The 18,847-nt window shown below is 43.4% G+C and overlaps 1 protein-coding gene across 3 annotated transcripts in view; it reads left to right on the forward strand.

Annotated features, from left to right (window-relative positions):
• The window catches only part of Parp8 (poly(ADP-ribose) polymerase family member 8), a 172,592-nt gene that overhangs the window by 5,577 nt on the left and 148,168 nt on the right, over window positions 1-18,847 (forward strand). Inside the window, exons 1-3 of one of the 3 annotated variants that reach the window (XM_028783575.1) lie at window positions 2,893-3,154; window positions 3,242-3,343; window positions 4,283-4,337. In XM_028783575.1, the coding sequence (XP_028639408.1) occupies window positions 3,049-3,154; window positions 3,242-3,343; window positions 4,283-4,337 (263 nt within the window). In that variant the 5' untranslated portion in view covers window positions 2,893-3,048. Of the gene's footprint in view, window positions 1-2,892; window positions 3,155-3,241; window positions 3,344-4,282; window positions 4,338-18,847 lie in introns of those variants that run through there. The other 2 variants (XM_028783577.1, XM_028783583.1) reach the window with 2 other exon arrangements.

Genomic DNA, 18,847 nt, shown 5'->3' on the forward strand with positions numbered 1-18,847 from the left:
CAGGAAAGCCTGATTTGTAGTATGAGTAGTGTGTAAGATGCTTTAACGTTATTTCAGATTCTCATACAGGGGGAAGCGAAACCTTTGGGCAGACAACTGTATGATCAAGTCCTCTGAGTTAAGAGATGTTAAGCCTCTAGTAGGTGGGTGCTCCTAACAGAAGAAGGAAGTAATCAAGAATCCAGGAGTGGGAGATAAAGAGGAGAGGAAAATGCTTTTGTTGTCTGAGATGTCTACAGCAAAGCAGCCAGGAGGACTTGAATCTACTAGGTCCTCATCAAGACCCATCCTGTGGCTGTGGTGACAGAGGACCTAGGGAATGTGGAGGTGTGTTCTTTTTTACCTTCAGTGGGAATGGCTGTACAAGATGGAATGTTTCTTGTCTGCCAGGTGAAGAAGTTGGGATGGAATTTCTTATTTTCTGTGAGGTAGAGTCCCATCTGTCAGGGAGGACCATTGGTCTTACTCTCTTAGACAACCTGTCACCATTGTCAGGATCAGAACGGGACCGAGGAAAGATCTGAGCCATTTCAATTGCTGCTGGGAACTCTGGCTAATAAAGAAGCTGGCTAAAACTGGTGTATCTTATAAAGAAAAGGTGCCAGGAACAATGTACCTATAGAGGCAGAAGAATCTGCCTCTGTAATAGGCATTGCTACAGGAGTTAAGCATTGTTAGAACACTGTTAAATATTGTTAAATAAATGTTATTGGTAATGGGCCTTTGTTGCCACCCCTTTCAATGGCATGTTGAGAACTAGGGTAGGTTTGATACCTTAACCCTTAAGCTTGCAACACCTTGCCTTGGTATCCTGGCTGCCTTTTAGCACAGGATTATCACCCAAGCAGCCAGCTCTCTTCCTAGCCACCCGCCATCCTGAACACTCCTCTGGAGCCTTTAGGAAGCTTTACTGCAAGCACTACTGCTTCTTGTCTCTGGGATGGAAGAAACAATCCAGCTACTGAAACACATCTCCAACTCCTAACCTCACAGTCTCAGACATGAATGTTTCAAATAGCAAGCACTGGATCTCTTGCCAGGACATGTCTTGGTAAACTCTAGGTAACCTTGAAGCCTTCTCCACCCACTGCCAGATGGAGACTAGTTTCCCTAGTGATCCATTAGGCCTGTGATTGGTACCCACCATGATTGTGTATGAAGGAGGAACTGCCAGGATTGGTTCATACACTATTACCACATTTTTTTTTCCTGGCTATATCAATCATGTTATTTGGCTCACTTTATTATAACATTAACCTTTAGTGAAGTCTTCTCAAGCAAGGTAGTGACGGGCCTTGTGTGGGGCTGTGGAGGAGAACCTGAGTGTTGTCAAGCTTCAAGGGATACCCCGATCTGAGCAACTATAGGCCTCGGCCCAGTAGCACTTATCACTGTAGGGCTAAGGAACACTGTGTCCAAGGCCTATAAGGAGAGCTTTAACCTGGAAAGCCCTACCTAACTGTTGTGGGATGCATGCTGTCTTCCACTGTCACTAAAGGCTGTGGGAAACTGAGGATTACAAGAGAAAATGCCTGAGGACACAAATGTTAAAAGGCTGAAGTTATACCAAGAGCCTCCAACTTGAGTGTTCGAGCAGTAAGTCTCTGCATGGTAAAGGGTTTGAAACTCTAATACTCTGGGTTTGTTGGCCCAGACCCTAGGCCCCAGGCACTCACTCAGGCTTGCCAACACAGGAGAAGCTTCCCCTACTCACTATTCCTATCAGGGAACAATTAAAAGGTTCCTGACCAGCTGATGGATAACACCTCCTATATTCCAGACACTGCTTGGTCTTAGAATGCAAAACAATACATCTATGGTCTGCCAGGGGAAACTTCTCAATAAAGATGCTAAAGAAAAGTGCTTGGTATCCTGACTTGGAGCTGGTTCAGGTTACTTAAGGCACTAAATTGGACCAGCTTTTATAAGCTCAGGCACAGTAGTAGAGAGGATCTCAGGAGGAAGGTTTTACTGCTCAAGGTAAGAGGGCTGGAGAAATTCTCCCTTGACTTAGCCTACAGAAGAGTGGTTTTTGAGTAAGACCTAAGCCAGGTATCCCTCACCTAGGGAGTCCCCTCGGGCCAATTTCTTATGAACAGAGCTAGGAGCGAAAGGAACCTGAGAGTGTTTGGAGTCTCTTAGGAAGGGCTTCATTTTCTAAAGCGCTCCTCAAAGGGGTTGAACTTCAACCTGAGAGAAACAAAAAACAAAACAAAACAAAAACAAACAACAACAAAACCGAGAAGCAAAAGCAAAAGCAAAACAAAACAACCCCCATCACCACCACCACCAAAAAATTAAGGCATTAAGGAAATGGGAGAGTCCTCCCGGAGTAATCTCCAGGCTTTCTCCCTTTGCCTGATGTGATTACAAGGAAAGACTTGTTCGTTTTATTTATTTTGAATCCGTAAAGATTTTTTTTCCTCTTTTTCCCCTTTCTCCCTCCCAGCCACTCCGGCTTGGGTTTCCATATGACTCATAATTCCTTCTGAAAGTGGAGTCGAATTCATAAAAGTGGTGGAAATGGGGGGGGGGGTGCGGGAGAGGCTGGGAGCTCCAGGGAGTCTTCACTACCTACACTGTCACTCAGCTCCCGGCGCGAGTGGCAGTCGGGGGTGGGGAAATCCAGCCTGCGCGGATGGCGGATACTATTAAAGCCCCAGCGGCGCGCAGCCGGACCCGGTGACCCGCGGCGGGTGCGGGAGGGTCTGCGGCTGGCGGGCGGCGCTGCAGCAGCCTGGGCACAGCCGCCGCCCGCGGGCGCGAGTGTGCGCGGGTGTGGGAAGGCCGGCGTGCGGGCCGCGAGGGGTGTGCGCGCGTGAGTCGGAGCGGGGCTCGCCCCTCGCCGGCGCCTGCCGCTCCACGGCTGCCGATCCCTCTCCAGCGGTCCTCCCCCCGGCCGTCTTCGGGCCCCTCGGTTCCCTACGGCCGTCAGTCCGGGCGGGGGAGGGAGAAAGTGAGACTCGGTGTCATCACCATCCATTGTCAGAACGGGAGGAAATTGGAATCCAGCAGCGGCGAGCAGCAGCTGGGCGGTCACATCTGGGAATGCAAAGCCGACCTCCCCCTCCTCCTCCTCCTCCACCTCCTCCTCCTCTCTCACCCGGGATCACTTCCGAAACCACTTCGCCTTCAGCCCCTGCCTCGGCCAGAGGTTTCATTTTTAACTGAATATTTACGAAAGCTGGAAGCGTGCGAGGGGGGTGGGGTGGGGTGGAAATAGCGGCTGCTTCTTTTCCAGGGATTTATTTAATGGGGATGTGTTCAAGGCAAGAGAGAATTCAGAAGGATATCGACGTCGTGATCCAGAAGTCCAGAGCCGAGAAAGACTGCCTGTTTGCAGGTGAGTTCTTGCCTCTCGGATCCTGGGACCTGGAGCCAACCTCCCCTCCGGCCACCCCGGATTGCCCAGATTTCTGACCGCGACGCGTGTAGTGTAGCTGGGGGTGTGGGGCGGCAAGTCCCCGTTCCGGGTGAATTTGGAAACAGCTGCAGCGGCTTGAGCTGGAGCCCCAAGGGGAGGGGGACACGAGCCTACTCCCGCCCCCGCCCCCCAAAAAAACACACCAGGCCAGGGCAGTCTCCGGCTCCGGGGGCAGGACCCGCGCGATCAGAGCGGAGGGGCCGGGCGCTGGATTCCAGCCATCGGCGGTGCCCGGAGCATCCGAGCCTTGCCTCCGGGCTCCGGCAGCCGCGGCCGAGCGGGGCGGGCTAGAGTCGGCGGCTTTGCGCCATCGGCCGAGCGGCGGCGGCCGGGAAGGGACCGGCTGCGCTGCGCTGCGCCGCGCTGCTCCCGCCAGGCGCCGAGGCCCCGGGAGAAGGTAGCGCAGGGCCGAGCTCCCGCCCCCTCGGTTGCACCCGCTCCTCGGCGAGCGCGCAGGACACCGCCCCGGGGAAGGGATGGATTCCCGGGGTTCCCGAGCTCCGCAGGCCCAGCCCGGGGGTCGCTTTGCGTCCATCTTTGCTCCCCCCGCTCCCAAGGCCGAGGGCAGTTCGGGCTTCGCAGCCCGAAGCCTGGCAGGGGCTGCTTCCGGCTGCTTGGCTGGGAAATTCCCGCTGTTGCCATGGCACCCGGCACTTGTTGCGGGGGGCGGCCTCCCGCTGCACCCCGCGGGGTGCTCCGCATCCCCTCCCGCACCGCCCTGCTGGCCGCCCCTAGCTCTCCAGCCTTTGCTTCCCTCCCCATCGGGCCTCTTTGGCTCACATGAAATAGCAGGTTCAAGACAGAATTGGGGTTAAAAACAACCCATGGGGTGGCTTATAACGCGACTTTCCGTTTCAGATTTCAGATACTCAGACTCCACCTTTACTTTCACCTACGTTGGCGGCCCCAAAAGGTATTTATGTGTATAGAGTTGCTTCATTTCCTGTTCACACGCTTGTGTTTCCTTTGTTCCTAGCGTCTACCCTGTTTGGATATTTTGCTTGTTTGTTTAAATCTTGGGGCTGCTATCTAGCTGCATCCCTAGCCCGATGTCTCCCAATTTGAGATAGCAGAGGGAAAATAAATATGTTTGAAGTTTTTTTCTTTCCTCTAAAACTACGCTACAGAGGATGAGCAGAACTCCTTTTACTAAGAAACTGTTCTGCTTCGGTAGTAGATTGTTCTTTAGGCGTTCCGGATTTGACAGAGGCCAGTCGGTGCAAAATTGATATATTGAGCATGGAGTGAAATACGTGAAAGACATAAAATGTCATAAAATAGTTTGATCGTCAGTGGTTATTTTGCCAGTGTGTGTGCTTCCACTTTCCTGAAGGTTCACATAAACATGTGGTCTTCCAGTTCCCAAGACTGTTTTCTTTTTTTTCCTCTGCAAAGGAGTGGTTATTTTGGTTTTCACATTTAGTTGTAGAAAAGCTTTTGGAGAGTTATGTGCAACTGGAATGGATGGCTTTTTCCTTGGGGGAAGAATGAGAAATGCATATCTTAGTAGGAAATTGTCAGGGCTTTGATGCAGCAAAAAGCCAATTCTGAATTGAGGAAGAAGAATTTGCATCAAAAGTTTCTACATAAACAAACCTTGTTCGCTTCATTTTTGTGGTTTGGGTTTATCTTTTTTAGAGACAACTGGATTAAAAGAGCTGTGGCTACTGACTTAGTCTGTGGAGACACTCCTCAGCCTAGGTGATGTTGGCATTCAAAATAGCTTGACCACATCCCAAAATATCTCAGCTAATGGAAACATTTATGAATATAGAAATTGCAAAGCACCTCTGGTCTGTTAAATATTTTTTAAAAGCGCGATACTAATGTGTACCTTTAAAATACTTAGAATCTATATTGCTTCATTTATCTCAAAATAAACTTTTAGAATGGTTATCCTGTACCCAAATAAAGTCACTCTAAGTCCCAGGATTGGCCTAACATTGATTGACTAGTTGAGGAATGTATCAGTGAATTATGAAGCTTCATTGCCTTTTGGGGAGAGAATAAATTACGCTATTTCCTAATTTCTGAGAGCACTATCATTTTTGTAATTATAGATCAAATTAAATTAGAGGATGTTTGATTAAATTAATGCTGCTGTACACTTAATATCCAAAGGACATTACTGTATGACTGATGTCCTCTTGGATGACTGTAAGGGCTAAAACATTCTTTGTGTCAATTGAAATTCCCAAGCAATCAGGTGGAGCCCATTGTCACCTTCCTTTAGTGGATCCTGGGGACAGGAATACTCTAAGTGGGCTTTTCCTTCCTTCCTTCTTTCTTTCTCTCCTTCCTTCCTTCCTTCCTTCCTTCCTTCCTTCCTTCCTTCCTTCCTTTCTAGAATTTTTTGGATATTTTATTTATTTACATTTCAAGTGTTATCCCCTTTCCCTGTTTCCCCTCTGTAAACCCCTATCACATCCTCCCCTCCCCTGCTTCTATGATAGTGCTCCTGCATCCACCCACCCACTCCTGCCTCACAGCCCTAGCATTCCTCTACACAGGGGCATCTTCTATGAGGTAGGGGTGTGTGTGTCTTTCCTCTGTAGCCCAGCCTGGCCTAGAACTCAAGGTAGTCCTCCTGCCTCAATCTTCCAGATGCTCTGATTTCTGGTAAGACACTTGTGGTCTCAGTGTTTATACCAGGGTGGGCACACTATGACTTTAATCTCTTACGTCTGTTAGATACTACAGTTAAGATATTTTATTAGCAATTCCTGAGCTAGAGTTTGGGAGCTGGAGGTGGAGAAGTTCTGAATGTCTCTGGGATCATGTCTAAGGTGTTGGGATGAATAATGAACTAATTAGGATAACATCAGTTTTCACTGTAGGAACAAGTACCATGACTACTTTTAAAGTGAGAAATGTTTCCTTTGCTATGTCATTCTATTACGAGGTAATGTTTTTCTGTCGTGCCTATTTAAATAGCTGGGCCTTGTGTGTATAATATGGAAAGAAATTACTAGAGCTCAGTGATTGCCTTGTTTTCTCCGAGGCTTGTTCCACAGCGCAACAAATAGAAAGTTGTTTAATACAGGACAGTAGGAAATCCATTTATATTTGTCTTGTGGGGCAGAGATTTGCTTAAAAATATATTGCTTCCATTATCTATATCGGAGACACACAGTCATCATCCACTTCCCAACCCGACATAGAGATCAGGCATTTAAAATTAAAATGTTCTTGCTGGATTTTGATTTATTTATGTATTTTTAAAAATAGATTTTGATACAGCCCCACTGTAATTCAGGCTGGTCTGGGATTCACTGTAAAGATCACTCTGGCTTTGGACTTTGGGTTTGTCCTGCCTGTGCCTCCTGAGTGTTGGAGTTACAGACGTGACCAATGACACCAACTCTGTCTCAATTTAATGTACTTACCAACTTATGGTATTAGATTAATGTTGTCATAGCAGATAAACTAGATGTCACCATTGAAGGAAGTCTTCTACAGAGAGTAGACCGTGAATTGATTTTAGCTGCTATTTCATTTAAACCATTAGAAATAATTTTCAATTCAAGTTGTAGATAAAATTTAACATACCATTTAATATCTGACACTTTCTAAGAATGACTACATGCCCCAAACATTATAAAAGGTGATCATTCATATTACTATTAAAAGAAAGAATACTGAACTTTCAGGTTTGCTTTTTTAAAACTTTAGTGTGTCTGTTGATAAGTGGAAATTCAGAAAGATGATTTATATGGTTCCGTCTGAATATTGGCCTTATATATAGTGGCAAAGTACTGGTTAGTATAGGTATCCTGCCTTGGTGGACCGAGCTGAGGGATGAGGACAAGAAGATGCTTAGATCGAAGCAGGGAAATTACATGGAGTTCCTCTCCTCACTGTTGGGTGTGTTGAGGCTCGGAAACAGTTCAACACGCATGCATGGCGAGGTCCCATTTATGCAGTTAGCTGAGGAGAACCAAGGTATGAATCTCTGTTCTGTCACAGTGCTGAGGCCTGCGCTGATTCCTGTAATAGGCTGCTTAACCTTCCTGAGGGTGCAAACAGGTGCACATAAACAGATACATCAGATAACAGAGCTGTATAGACACTAGTAATGTTTAATGTCTGATGGTTGGGAAAAAGTGTTAAATATTGTGACCATTGCTTTTCCTGGCTTCTGCCTCTGCTTAGCATTTGTTCAATACATAATACTGTTTAACTTCCGCGCTCTAGCACTGGTCTTTTAACAGCCCCCGTTCCCACCCCGAATCCCAGTACTGCTTGATTTCTGACGTTTGCTATGAACAGACCTCAACCTGCCACAATTTAGAGTTCATGCAAAAAGTCATTTTTTTTCTCTCTTACGCTTTGCCATGCTTCCGACATTTTGGCATTTGCTTTTTCCTATACGAAGTAGCAGGACATTCCTTAAAACCTCAAAGGACAGGAGCTCCAATTTTGCATCTTGCCTGTGGTCAGACATGGAGTTAGTGCCAGAAGAAACAGAAGGGATAGAATGTGCAGTACCAGATATCGAGGGGATAGGAAAGCTGACTAAGTCTTTGGGGCCAGAGGTTATTAAAGTTTAGGGCAGAACCAAGAATGCAGTTGCTCCAACTGCCTGACTGCAGATTTCTCTGGGATTCCCTGAGCTTTTATACATGGAAAGATTGTGACAAATAAAACATATGTTTTAAAAACTTTAAAAACTTCTGGTTTTTAGAAGTTTAGAATGGGCTGGTGAAATGTCGAAGATGGTAAAGGCACCCGTCACCAAACCTGATGACCTGACTTCAGTCCCTGCACCCACCAGTCCCCTGAAAGTGTCCTTCGGTCTAGACCCGTGTCCCATGGCTTGTATCTTAGCAGGTATGTGTGTACATGTATGTGAGTGGATGTGTTCACAGGTGCAGAAAAGATAAGTTAAAATGTTTAGACAGTAAGACATGCAAAAAAGGAAGAAAAACACCACGGAGTTCCTCTGACTTCTGTTAATATGTTAGTTTATGCTCTTAGATTTTTTTTCCAAATCTACATATAAAACGCACACATCCAAAGACTGGATTATATTCTTCTGGGAGATCACATTTCTTTTGTGCGTAGTTTGAGGGACTGAACATAGCATCTCCATGCTCTACAAGCATCCCACCACTAGTCTGCATCCCTCCCCTTCTTTTTGCTCTCTGTATTAGTGAGTAAAGAATATATTCACTACACAGGCTAGACTTGAACTCATTCTACAGCCCCAACTAGTCTGACCCTTTTGATATTCCTGCCTCGGCTTCCAGAGGAGCTGGCACCATAACCTTGGGTCACTGGTGCTGGCTGAGAGCTGACAGTTGAGAGCATCATATTAATGCTTTAGAAAGGATATAAATATAATGACTTGTTCGTTAAATGGAGGTATCCCCAGTCAAAAAGCATGACTGCATCTCAAGGATTATAATAATATTTAAACTGAGTATTCCGTATTCCTAAAATATCGATACCTGGGAGTCTGAAGTAGGAGAATTATGAGTTCCAGGCCAGTCTGGCATATATATATTAAAACCCCACCTTTAAAAAAGTATGTAGAATTTATATCAGAAATTACGAAATTTGAAGTGTGGTATTTAGCAGATGTTGTGTGTTGGCCTATCCACGTGTAGCCTCAGTTTATGGCTAATCCTCCTTCATGACGTCATGAGTGGATTGACATCTTTTGGAGCATAATTCCTTCTCTAGGGAAATGTTTTGGAGCATTCCATCATAGTAGTAGTGCTCCTTGAAGCATTTGCTACCTCCTGTGCCTGGGTCCTTCTGTCCATACTCTGTCCTCTGTACTTATACCTTCAAATCCCTAGGCATTGTGGAGATGCTTGCTAAGACAAGTTTTTCATCTCAGCAATCTTTCCTGGGAACCATTCCCTCTAGAATCCTGCTAGATGTTTCTAAAGCCATATCATAACACACAGGTGCATTCTACATATGAAGAGGTTACGTCTTCATCCGTCCATAGTATGATGAGATGATAGTAGGTTGATATGCATCTGTGATGCCTAACCTACCCAGAACCCTGGTTGACCAACTCAGTACACTGCTGAGATTGGGTTTCCCCTCATGATGGAAGGGCTGAGTGGAAGTCACTGAGCATCATAAGAGAATGTATGATATCTTAGGGCTAATCTGGGATAAGATATAAATTAAGAAATGGAAGTTTTCTGCTGAGTTCATATTGGCTTTGCATTACTAAAAAGTGGAAAGTGTAGGTTAAAACTTCCTACATCAGGGCCTGTCGTAATTAATTGCTTGTTTATATATCTTTGTAAGAATTTTAAAGAAGGAACTTTGGCCTATTCTCTGTGGTTTCCCTTGCACCTCGAGCACTGTCTGGTACACTATTCTTTCTCCATAAGTAGATGTTTTAAGAATTATGAAATGAATGCTAAAAAATCTGGCATGTAAGCAGGAATTCTCTAACTTAAATGACCAAATATGGAGATACTTGAACACTCGAGAGAGAGCTCTCACTCTGCTAATGCCACTTGTAATATAATTGCATATGAATTCAACGTTCAAAGTTGCCTGGCCAAGTTACAACTTCTGATTTTTGTCTCTTACCTTCAAGTTGCTTTGTGTGTGTGTGGTGGGGGAGGGGGCAGACAAACACATGGTACCATTGCTTAATACAACACTCTGGTTATTTTGTAGACTAGAAATTTGAACTCTTAAAACTAGTTAGTCCAATTTTTAAAAAATGCAAGACTCTGGTCACCAAACCAATTTTCAAAAAGGCCTAAGCCACCCGAGTTCCCAGAGTGTTAATTTCATACACATGGGTGGCTTTAGGGAGAGACAGCCTATACGCTTGCAAAAGGGCACTTGTTTTCTTTGGATTTCATTGGTAGCAAAGTACCTAGCCTTTTCATATATGTAGATTTGGTGTGTGGATGGGTGTTCATGCTGTGAACATGAGGTGACCAAGTGTGGAAGTCAGAGGACCACTTTTGGGAGTCAATTCTTTCCTTCCACCATACGGGTTTTGAGCCTACAGCTCAGGTTGCCAGGGTCAGCATCAGATGCCTTTACCTACTGAGCCATCGTGCCAGCCTTGGACTTCTTAGAAAGGAGAGTGTATGTAAGCACATGGGTTAGTAATCTGAATCTGAAGGGTGAAAGAGGTAATCCAATCAATTTTTATTGTTCAGGAAGTATATAAGTGCTCAGTATAGAAATCCTGGAATATGCAGTCATTGGAACCATCAAATGCCCCTCAAGATGTCAGAGGAACGATCACTTTTTTAAAATAGAAAATTAACGTATTTCTTTTGGCAGCAGGACCTTGCTTACCATGATTTAATATTACATGGTTTGTTATCCAAAAACCCATGTCTTTTTAAAAGTGTCTTCCTTAAAGTGTGAAGGCGACCTCAGAGGCTGGGATGGCTGGAGGAGGGAGCTTGAAGGAAACTGAATATGTAAATGGGGGACCCAGCGATCCACTGGCGATCCCCTCGGAACCTCCAGTACTGAGATTGAACCTATGTCCCTTCTGCATACAAAGCAAGTGCTCTCCTCCTGAGCCACAGCTCCTAAGTCCTAGCTGTGCAGCTGGACACAGGGATGTACATCTGCGCTTGGGAAACAGAGGCAGGGGCATTTCTGCATGTTCCTTGTGGGGTGGGTACACGGAGAACCCTGATTTAGGAAAGACAGCAATGGTACTGACACCCCCTCCCATCCAGCCGCTCTGTCTACGTGTGTAAGTTGTTTAGAAAAGAATTCATTATTAAATGAAATTTCAAGTCACTGACTCAAAGTAACCCGTGGTTTCGCATGAATAAGGCTTTATTAACGTGTATACATTTAAGATATTTAACCTTTATTTTGTGGATTAAGGGAATACTGTTCGTGATACTTATTTTGCTGAACATAGTCTCAACAGAGTGCCTACCTTTCTTCTTTCACCTTCTGCGTTTACCCTGAAGAGAAGTAGGCATTTGTTGTTTACTTTACATTATAGCTAAAGAAATTGAGGGTAGGGCAATTTAAAATAGGTTAGCTTTGCACAAGACAGTAGGGCTATAGTTCAGTACAAGTCAATGTTTATGTAAGGTTTAGGGGAATAGGTTCAACTGGCCTGACCAGAGTTGTTGGGAATATTTGGGGACAGGGAGGGACTGCTAAGGAATGTTTTCCAGGGTCAGTATTGAAAAATCTACTGGTTGGCAAGAGATGTGACTGGGCACAGTGCAAAGTGTAATAGTTGGAAAATTATGTACCTTGGCCCTGGAATGTTTAGGCAAATATTTGACTAATCCATTTAAATTCCCCATCATTACACTGCAGCATTGAGAAAAAAAAAAGAGAGAAATCTTCATCAATCCTGAAAATATTTTTAAATTTTGTACCCTTATTTGCCTTCCTGTGTCTTGTGCTTTAATAGATTGCTTTAAGATAAAGGGCACTGATTTAGTCAGTTTATCTTAGGCAAGTATTGACGATGAGATATTTTTATTTCATTTCTAAAACACCATTTTTCCTATACCTCAATGAACACTGTAGGAAATAGGATAATAATTATTTCTATTTTAGTATTTGAGACAAGGTGTCACTTAAGAGCACAGACCAGGTCCTTAACTAGAAATTCTCCTGGTTTAGCCCCACTCCAGTGCCTGTATTAGAGGTGTATGTCACCACAATTGGCAAGAAGTGTATTTTTAGAAATTTATTTTTGTATGTGTGCATACGATACGTGTTATGGCCAAGTTCTCAAGTGAAGGAGTTCTCAAGTGGGGTGCGTGTGTAGATGTCAGAGATCAGCCTCAAGCTGTTTGGTTCTCAGCCCCCACCTCCCTTGAGACAGTGTATCCTTGCTGCTTTTTCAGTGTATATACCAGGCTGTCCAGCCTTTGAGGTTCTAGGAGATTGTCCTTTCCCTACCTCCTATCTCCCCCGTGAATATTGGGATTGCAAATACGTGATACCACTTTCAGCTTTTACTGAGTTCCAGGGATCTGCACCCAGGCCACTGTGTTCTACCCACTGAGCCACCTGTCATGCCCCTTGTCCCCACCTTACTTTTGAGCTATAATTCAGGTTTTCTCTTAAACGTAGCTCCTTAAATGCTTGGCACCACTGCCTACACATTTGACGTCTTCGTCTCAGTTCAGCACGTCAAAACAAACCATTTCCCATTTAGAACAAGCTTCGTTCTCCGGCCTTTTCCTGGTCAAAATCCTGAGATGGGGGTTAGTGTCTCAGGCTTCACAGATCCAGCTGTCCCTTTCTGATGTTCCCCCACCCTTTTACCCCTTCACCCCTGAGGCCACACACACACTTAGGAACTGCTCTTGGCACAAGTATCCCCCTCACCCCCAGCATTTACCCAGTGCCTTGTTGACCTCAACGTAGACTACTAGAACTTTAATAGTGTGTCCTTTAAGATTCTCATTATAATATTCCAACCCATTCAATTTCCTTACCAGCTGATTTAAATTGTTATTATTTTATTTTTTTAAAGATAAAATCTTGCTATGTAACTCCATCCTGGAACTTGCTATGTAATATAGGCTAGTCTGGAATTTGGGGCTGTCCTGCTGGGATTGCAGGCATGCACTACCAGACCCAGCTGTCTTAATTGTTTCCATAAGCATAAATGGAACCATATATGTGTGTTCAGTGGCTTTCCAATGTCACCATCATTTTTTCCCCATCAACCTTAAATTCCTGGTTTGGCTTTCAGGAAGCTCTTTCTGTACCCACCCCTGTTTGGAATATCTTAGGATTCTAACTACTGACTTTCCTTTCTCTGTTTATTGACTGCTGTCCCTCCTATTGAACAGCAGTTTGATTAATTTGGCATGCAGTTATTCAAATTGTATCGATAGTAAGAAATCCCACTAGTATAATGTAGTTGGTTTGGGTGCCACAGAGGTTGTGGATCTTAGTATCATAGAGACAAGTTCATTTGTGTTTTCCCAGTGGTGTATCTGCTCATTCAGATGTGTAGTGTATTAAGAGGTGGGTTAGATAGAGAAGAACTAGAGGACAGGTCACAATCTGATAGGATGAGAGAGCACGTGGATTATTACCTTCTGTTGCTGGCTACTTGTAAACCCCATCAATGGGAATCTTGAATGTCTTATCTGAGTACTCGTGAGAGGGAGTCTGGCTGAGATACTGAATATAGGGCGACAAGGGCTTCCAAGATGGCACAGTAGTAGAGCACCTTCCTTCCATGCACAAGGTCCTGAGTTCTATTCCAGATCCATCATCTAAATGGAGGATAACAAATGGCTCCATGTCCAGTTTAGCAGGAAGGATCTGCTGAAGCCTGCCAGAGTCAGGCCAGTTCTCTCTGTACAGAGCAGGAATACAATCCACATTTATTTCGCCACACCTTTAAAATGTGGGTTGAAAGATGAATCTTCAACCAGCGCTAAAGCGCTCAGTTTACTTTGACTGCATAGTAAGACCCCATCTCAAAAAAAAACAACCAACTAACCAACCAACCAACCAACCAACCAACCAACCAACAACAAAGCTCACCAACCTCTGTCACTGTTGTACCTTTGTTCAACCTGTAGAGGCTCTTATTTAAGAATCATTGATAAAATCTTTGGGGTTGAAATGTGGAAACTGAGACACAGAAATAACTATATTTCCTGGCCTTTCATACTTAGGAAGAAAAATACTAGAAACACAAAACAAGGACAAGTTCAGATATCAAGTACACAGCCCCCGACTGGCTTTATTATAAGTCAAAACAGGCCAAAATGATGCCAGAGAGAGACATCAATATTTCGTTTCGATACTATCATTCCAGTGCCACCTAGTGTACCTAGATATAGTGAATATTTATGTTTCTTCATGCCAGAGTGATATTTCCTATATCATATGAAAGCATTCTCCAAACCGTTTTATTAGATCTCAGGGCCGTGGCCAAATATGTCAGGCAAATGCTCAGTTGGTTGTTACTGAGTCACTTGATGGTTAGCGTCTCAGAGTTTTTTATATAATGGTGCTCATTATGTATAGCCATGAGATGAATGAAGTTTTCAGGGTTTCTCAGACTTACTCGGTTATGGATCTAGACTGTGTCTCTGGAGAGTTGTTTTTATGGAAAACACTCTGGCAAACTCTGTGTCTTATTCATTGGAAATAGTTTACGGATAAACAACAACGCTGTGCATGGAAATTACGGATTCTTATTGAACCCTGAAGAATTTCTTTTTAGCTTTTTAATTTTTTAACGAATGTGCTTTATAACAAGGAAAGTCCCTGCTTAAAAGGCAGCTGGTGTTTCACGGCACTAACTTTTCTGCATGTGGATTTATTTCTGTGGTTCTTCCTCCTCTTCCTGATTGTGATTGTGCCAATGTGGATTCTCAGCTCTTCTTACTTACTGAAGGCCTGAGGTTAGTAGGGACATCCTTCCTGCATGATTAGAAGTCAGACTTAAGCAGGCATTGTAAGTAGATAGTGATTCTGTAGAAGCACTAATTATATTCTTTAATTTCTGTTGCTGTGCTGCTGTAGATTGTCTTAAGTGAACAGTCTAGTGGAGCATCCTTTGGAGAGATTCATGATAGGGGAACTCTGGAATTTGTCCAGATAGTTCATTTCTTCGATAAGTTACATTGAGAAGGAAAAAAATGCAAAAAAACCCCCAAAAACCCAAAAACAAAAAACCAAGCCAAACCAAACCAAACCAAGCCATAAGCAGCAACAACCAAGTAACCAACCAACCAATCAGTCAACCAACCAACCAACCAACCAACAAACAAACAAATAATGAGAGAAAATATCTGTTTGGCTAAAGCCATTTCCATCATGGAATCCCTGATACATCAGCCTCAGCCTCACGTGTGCAGAGAACACAAATGTAAAGTGTTTAACGTGCCCTTTTAAAAGGCAGCATCTGATAGCCTTACAAAGTCCTGTATCACTTTTGGTGGTACTTGATTACAGCCCAGAAGCCTCTGCTTTCAGGTGCACTGTGATGGGTACAGGAGTTGGCAGGTGTTTTGGATAGTTCCTTGTGATCGTCACTGTCATAAGAATTAAGAATGCTCTATGGCTTTTATGATTCAGGGAGCCACAGGCACATAACGATAACAAATAGTCTGTTTATTTTTAAGTTTTTTTTTAGATGTGCAAAATCTTAACTGAATGAATTGTGTGTGACAACCCACGAGACAGGATACACACACACACACACCTTAGTTTTGTTTCCTATTGCTGTAATAAAATACCCTATTATTATTATTATTATTATTTAAAAAAAAGCCTTAAGGAAGGATTTATTGTATCCCACAATTCCAGGTTATAATCAGTAGGAGCTTGAAGCAGGTAGTTACATCATAGTCAAGAGCAGAGAGAACAGATGCATGCACGCTTGTATTCAGCTCACTCACTCCACTCTTACACAGCCTAGACCCAAACCGAAGCCTAGGGGATGATGCCGCCAACAGTGGGCAGGTCTTAGCACCTTAGTTAAAGTAGTCAAGATAATCTTCCACAGACAGACATGTCCACACAGTAACCTGATCTAGACACTTCCTCAACAAGACTTTCTTCCCAGCTCATCCTAGATCATGTTGAGTTAACAACTAGAAACTAAAACTAACCACCGTACCTTGTCATTGAATACCTATCAGTAGTCTTAAGATATTAACTACTAACGTAGTTTGAATACTAAAACCTACCAGGTAAAGCTGATATAGTAATCATTTCTTATTAAAATATATCGCAACAAGACACTAAAGAGAAAAATATCCACCAAAAAGAAGCTATTATTTTATTAGCACTATAAAATTTGAAATGATTTCTGTAATGAGTGGTCAGACATATTTTTAGGTAACTGAGGAAAAGGTTTGACTAATTTACTGTGAGCCAAATTCCTTTTCCGTAGGGAGGAAAGCAGCCTAGCGGAGATGGTGATTTCAGTGTGTCTTAATTAGGTGATTTCAGTGAGATCGCTATTCTTGGTTGAATTTGGCTTCAGACTGGTAGAACTTGGGCCAAGAAATGCTTTAAACTTAATTTTTTTTTGAAATTGTACTAGTTGAATTTAAAAATGTGTTTCATGTGTTGACTTCCTGTGCCATTTGCCTAACATTTCCTGGACCTCCAGTTCTTGACGTCTAGCTCATGCAACATCCTTTTCAACGGTGGGCACTTGGCAGGGGGAAATATCCATCTGCTGTAGGAACTTTATAAAAGTTTCTGGATTTCGAGATAAGGACATGATTTGCCGCTTCTGAGTACATTTTGAATATTACCCCTTTTTAATTTTATTTGTAAGGTCCAGAGCCAAGACATCCCCAACCTGTACATAAAGATTCTAGCATAGACAGTTTTAAAAAAGACTTATTTATGTATCTGTGAGTATGTGCACTGCGTGTATGTATGTGCACTTTGTACCTGGGTATCTGATGCCCAAAGAGGCCAGAAGAGAGTGCCAGATCCCTGGGGATTGGAGTTATAGCTGTTTATGTGATGCCCTGAGGGTGCTGGGAACTGAACCTGGGTCATCTACAAGAGCAGCAAGTGTTCATAACCGCTGAATTCTCTCCAGCTCTTAAGAAGTTTTTAAAATATTAGCAAAACACAGAGGTTTGAATCAAGTAAATATAAAATAAATTAACTAGTTTTATGAAGTAAATATGCCTTGACACAAAAATAAGTCTGTGTTATGGTCTCAGCTAAGTACCTGGAAATCAATCCCAATTTTATATTAATAGAAATCTATCATTGGTTATATTCATATAAGATTATAAACTAAACAATAAGTAATTATTTAGTATTCTAAGGGATATTAAAAACCTTATAAAGAGTTTTTATCCTTCTATGGGGTACCCTCTGTGCCTGAGAAATATATTAATATGTAAGCTGGACTCTCACTGAGTAACAACATACTATATAAAAAGATCCTGTGTGTGCACAACCTTAAAACAGCAGCGGTACATTCATTTAGTTGCATTTATTCATTTTAGAGGCAGGGTCTCCTCAGATAGTCCAGGCTTTCCTCAGATTCCTTGTGATCTTCCTGCCTTTTGTTTTTCAGGGTTGGGATCCAGGGGTCACCCACGTGTCTGGTTTATGAACTAATCTTCCTCCCCGAGAGCTTGCTATGTATGAGTCCATACACTCAGTGAAGAAAGACATTATTAAAGCAGGCGTGGTGCTACAGGCCTTTAATCCCAGCACTTTGCAGGTAGAGGCAGGATGAATAGGAGTTCAATGTCACTCTCAATCATATAGCCAGTCCAGGGCCAGCCTGAATTACATGAGACCTGCTCCTCTCTCAAGTAAAAGGAAAAACAAAACAAAACAAAAACAAAAACAAAAAACAAAATAAAAAAAAACACAAAAAAGAAAGAAAAGAGAAAGAAAGGAAAAGAAAAAACTTTCATTAAATTTCCACCTAAATAGAGTTACATAGTTGGTTTCTGAGGACAGTTTTTGGTGCTGCCCTTGTCTTGTGCCTTGTTTGAAACAGGGCCTTCGTGTTACCTCACTGTGAGAGGTTTAGCCAGAGCTGTTCTCCAGCCTAGGCTTCCATCTTTTAAGGGATAGTTTCTAAGTGGAAATGGTATGTATGTGGTAAGAAATAGATCCAAATTTGTCAGGCTTGGTGGTTTACATCTTTAATGCCAGCCCTTAAAAGCCACTCAGGACGAGTTTGAGGCCAGCCTGGGCTACATAGTAAGCCTATATCTCAACGAAACAAGACAGAGTCATAAAATTGGATCTGAGTGAAGAAGTGAAATCTGCTATGGCACTGATCCAGTCAGCCCTGAACACTGCTGGCACTGAGCTCTGCCAGGTTTTCGTAAGATCTATGCATTGCTGTGAAAATACAAGCAGGAGTCACTTTTGTAGCCCGCTCGAAGGCATGCAGACATCTCGAGTGTTATGAATGTCACTGTTGGCTGAAATGAAGTACCCGGAGAACAAATGGACAGTCTAGTTAACTTGGAGACTAACTCACAGGTCATTTCCCACAGTAGAACAGAGACAGGTTCTACTTTCAGCTTAAAAAGTAAAACCAAACCAACCAAACCAAGCCAAACCAATGGAGATAAGACAACTTGTGTTTTTCGGTTGTCAGAACAACTGAGTCATGAATGTCCGATCGCATTAGAAATAAAATACTCTCCCTTAATCATTTTAGTAATCATAATCTAATGGCCCTTAAATATGTTTCATTTTAACAAAGCTTTCAATAAAACATAACCAAGCACTTGAGATCTCTCCAGGCTTGCTTGCTTCCTTCCTCCCTTCACTCCCTCCCCTACCTCTTTCTTTCCTTCTTTCTTTTCCTCTTTCTCCCTTCCTCCCTCCCTCCCTCCCTTCCTCCCTCCCTCCCTCCTTCCCTCCCTCCCTCTTCTCTCTTTCCTTCTCCCTCTCTCTATCCCTCCCTTCCTTCCTTCCTACCTCTTCCCTCTCCTCTCTCTTTCTTTTTCTTTTTGGGGG

The sequence above is a fragment of the Grammomys surdaster genome, unplaced genomic scaffold (genome assembly GCF_004785775.1).
Source record: "Grammomys surdaster isolate TR1022 unplaced genomic scaffold, NIH_TR_1.0 99, whole genome shotgun sequence".
Taxonomy (NCBI): Eukaryota; Metazoa; Chordata; class Mammalia; order Rodentia; family Muridae; genus Grammomys; species Grammomys surdaster.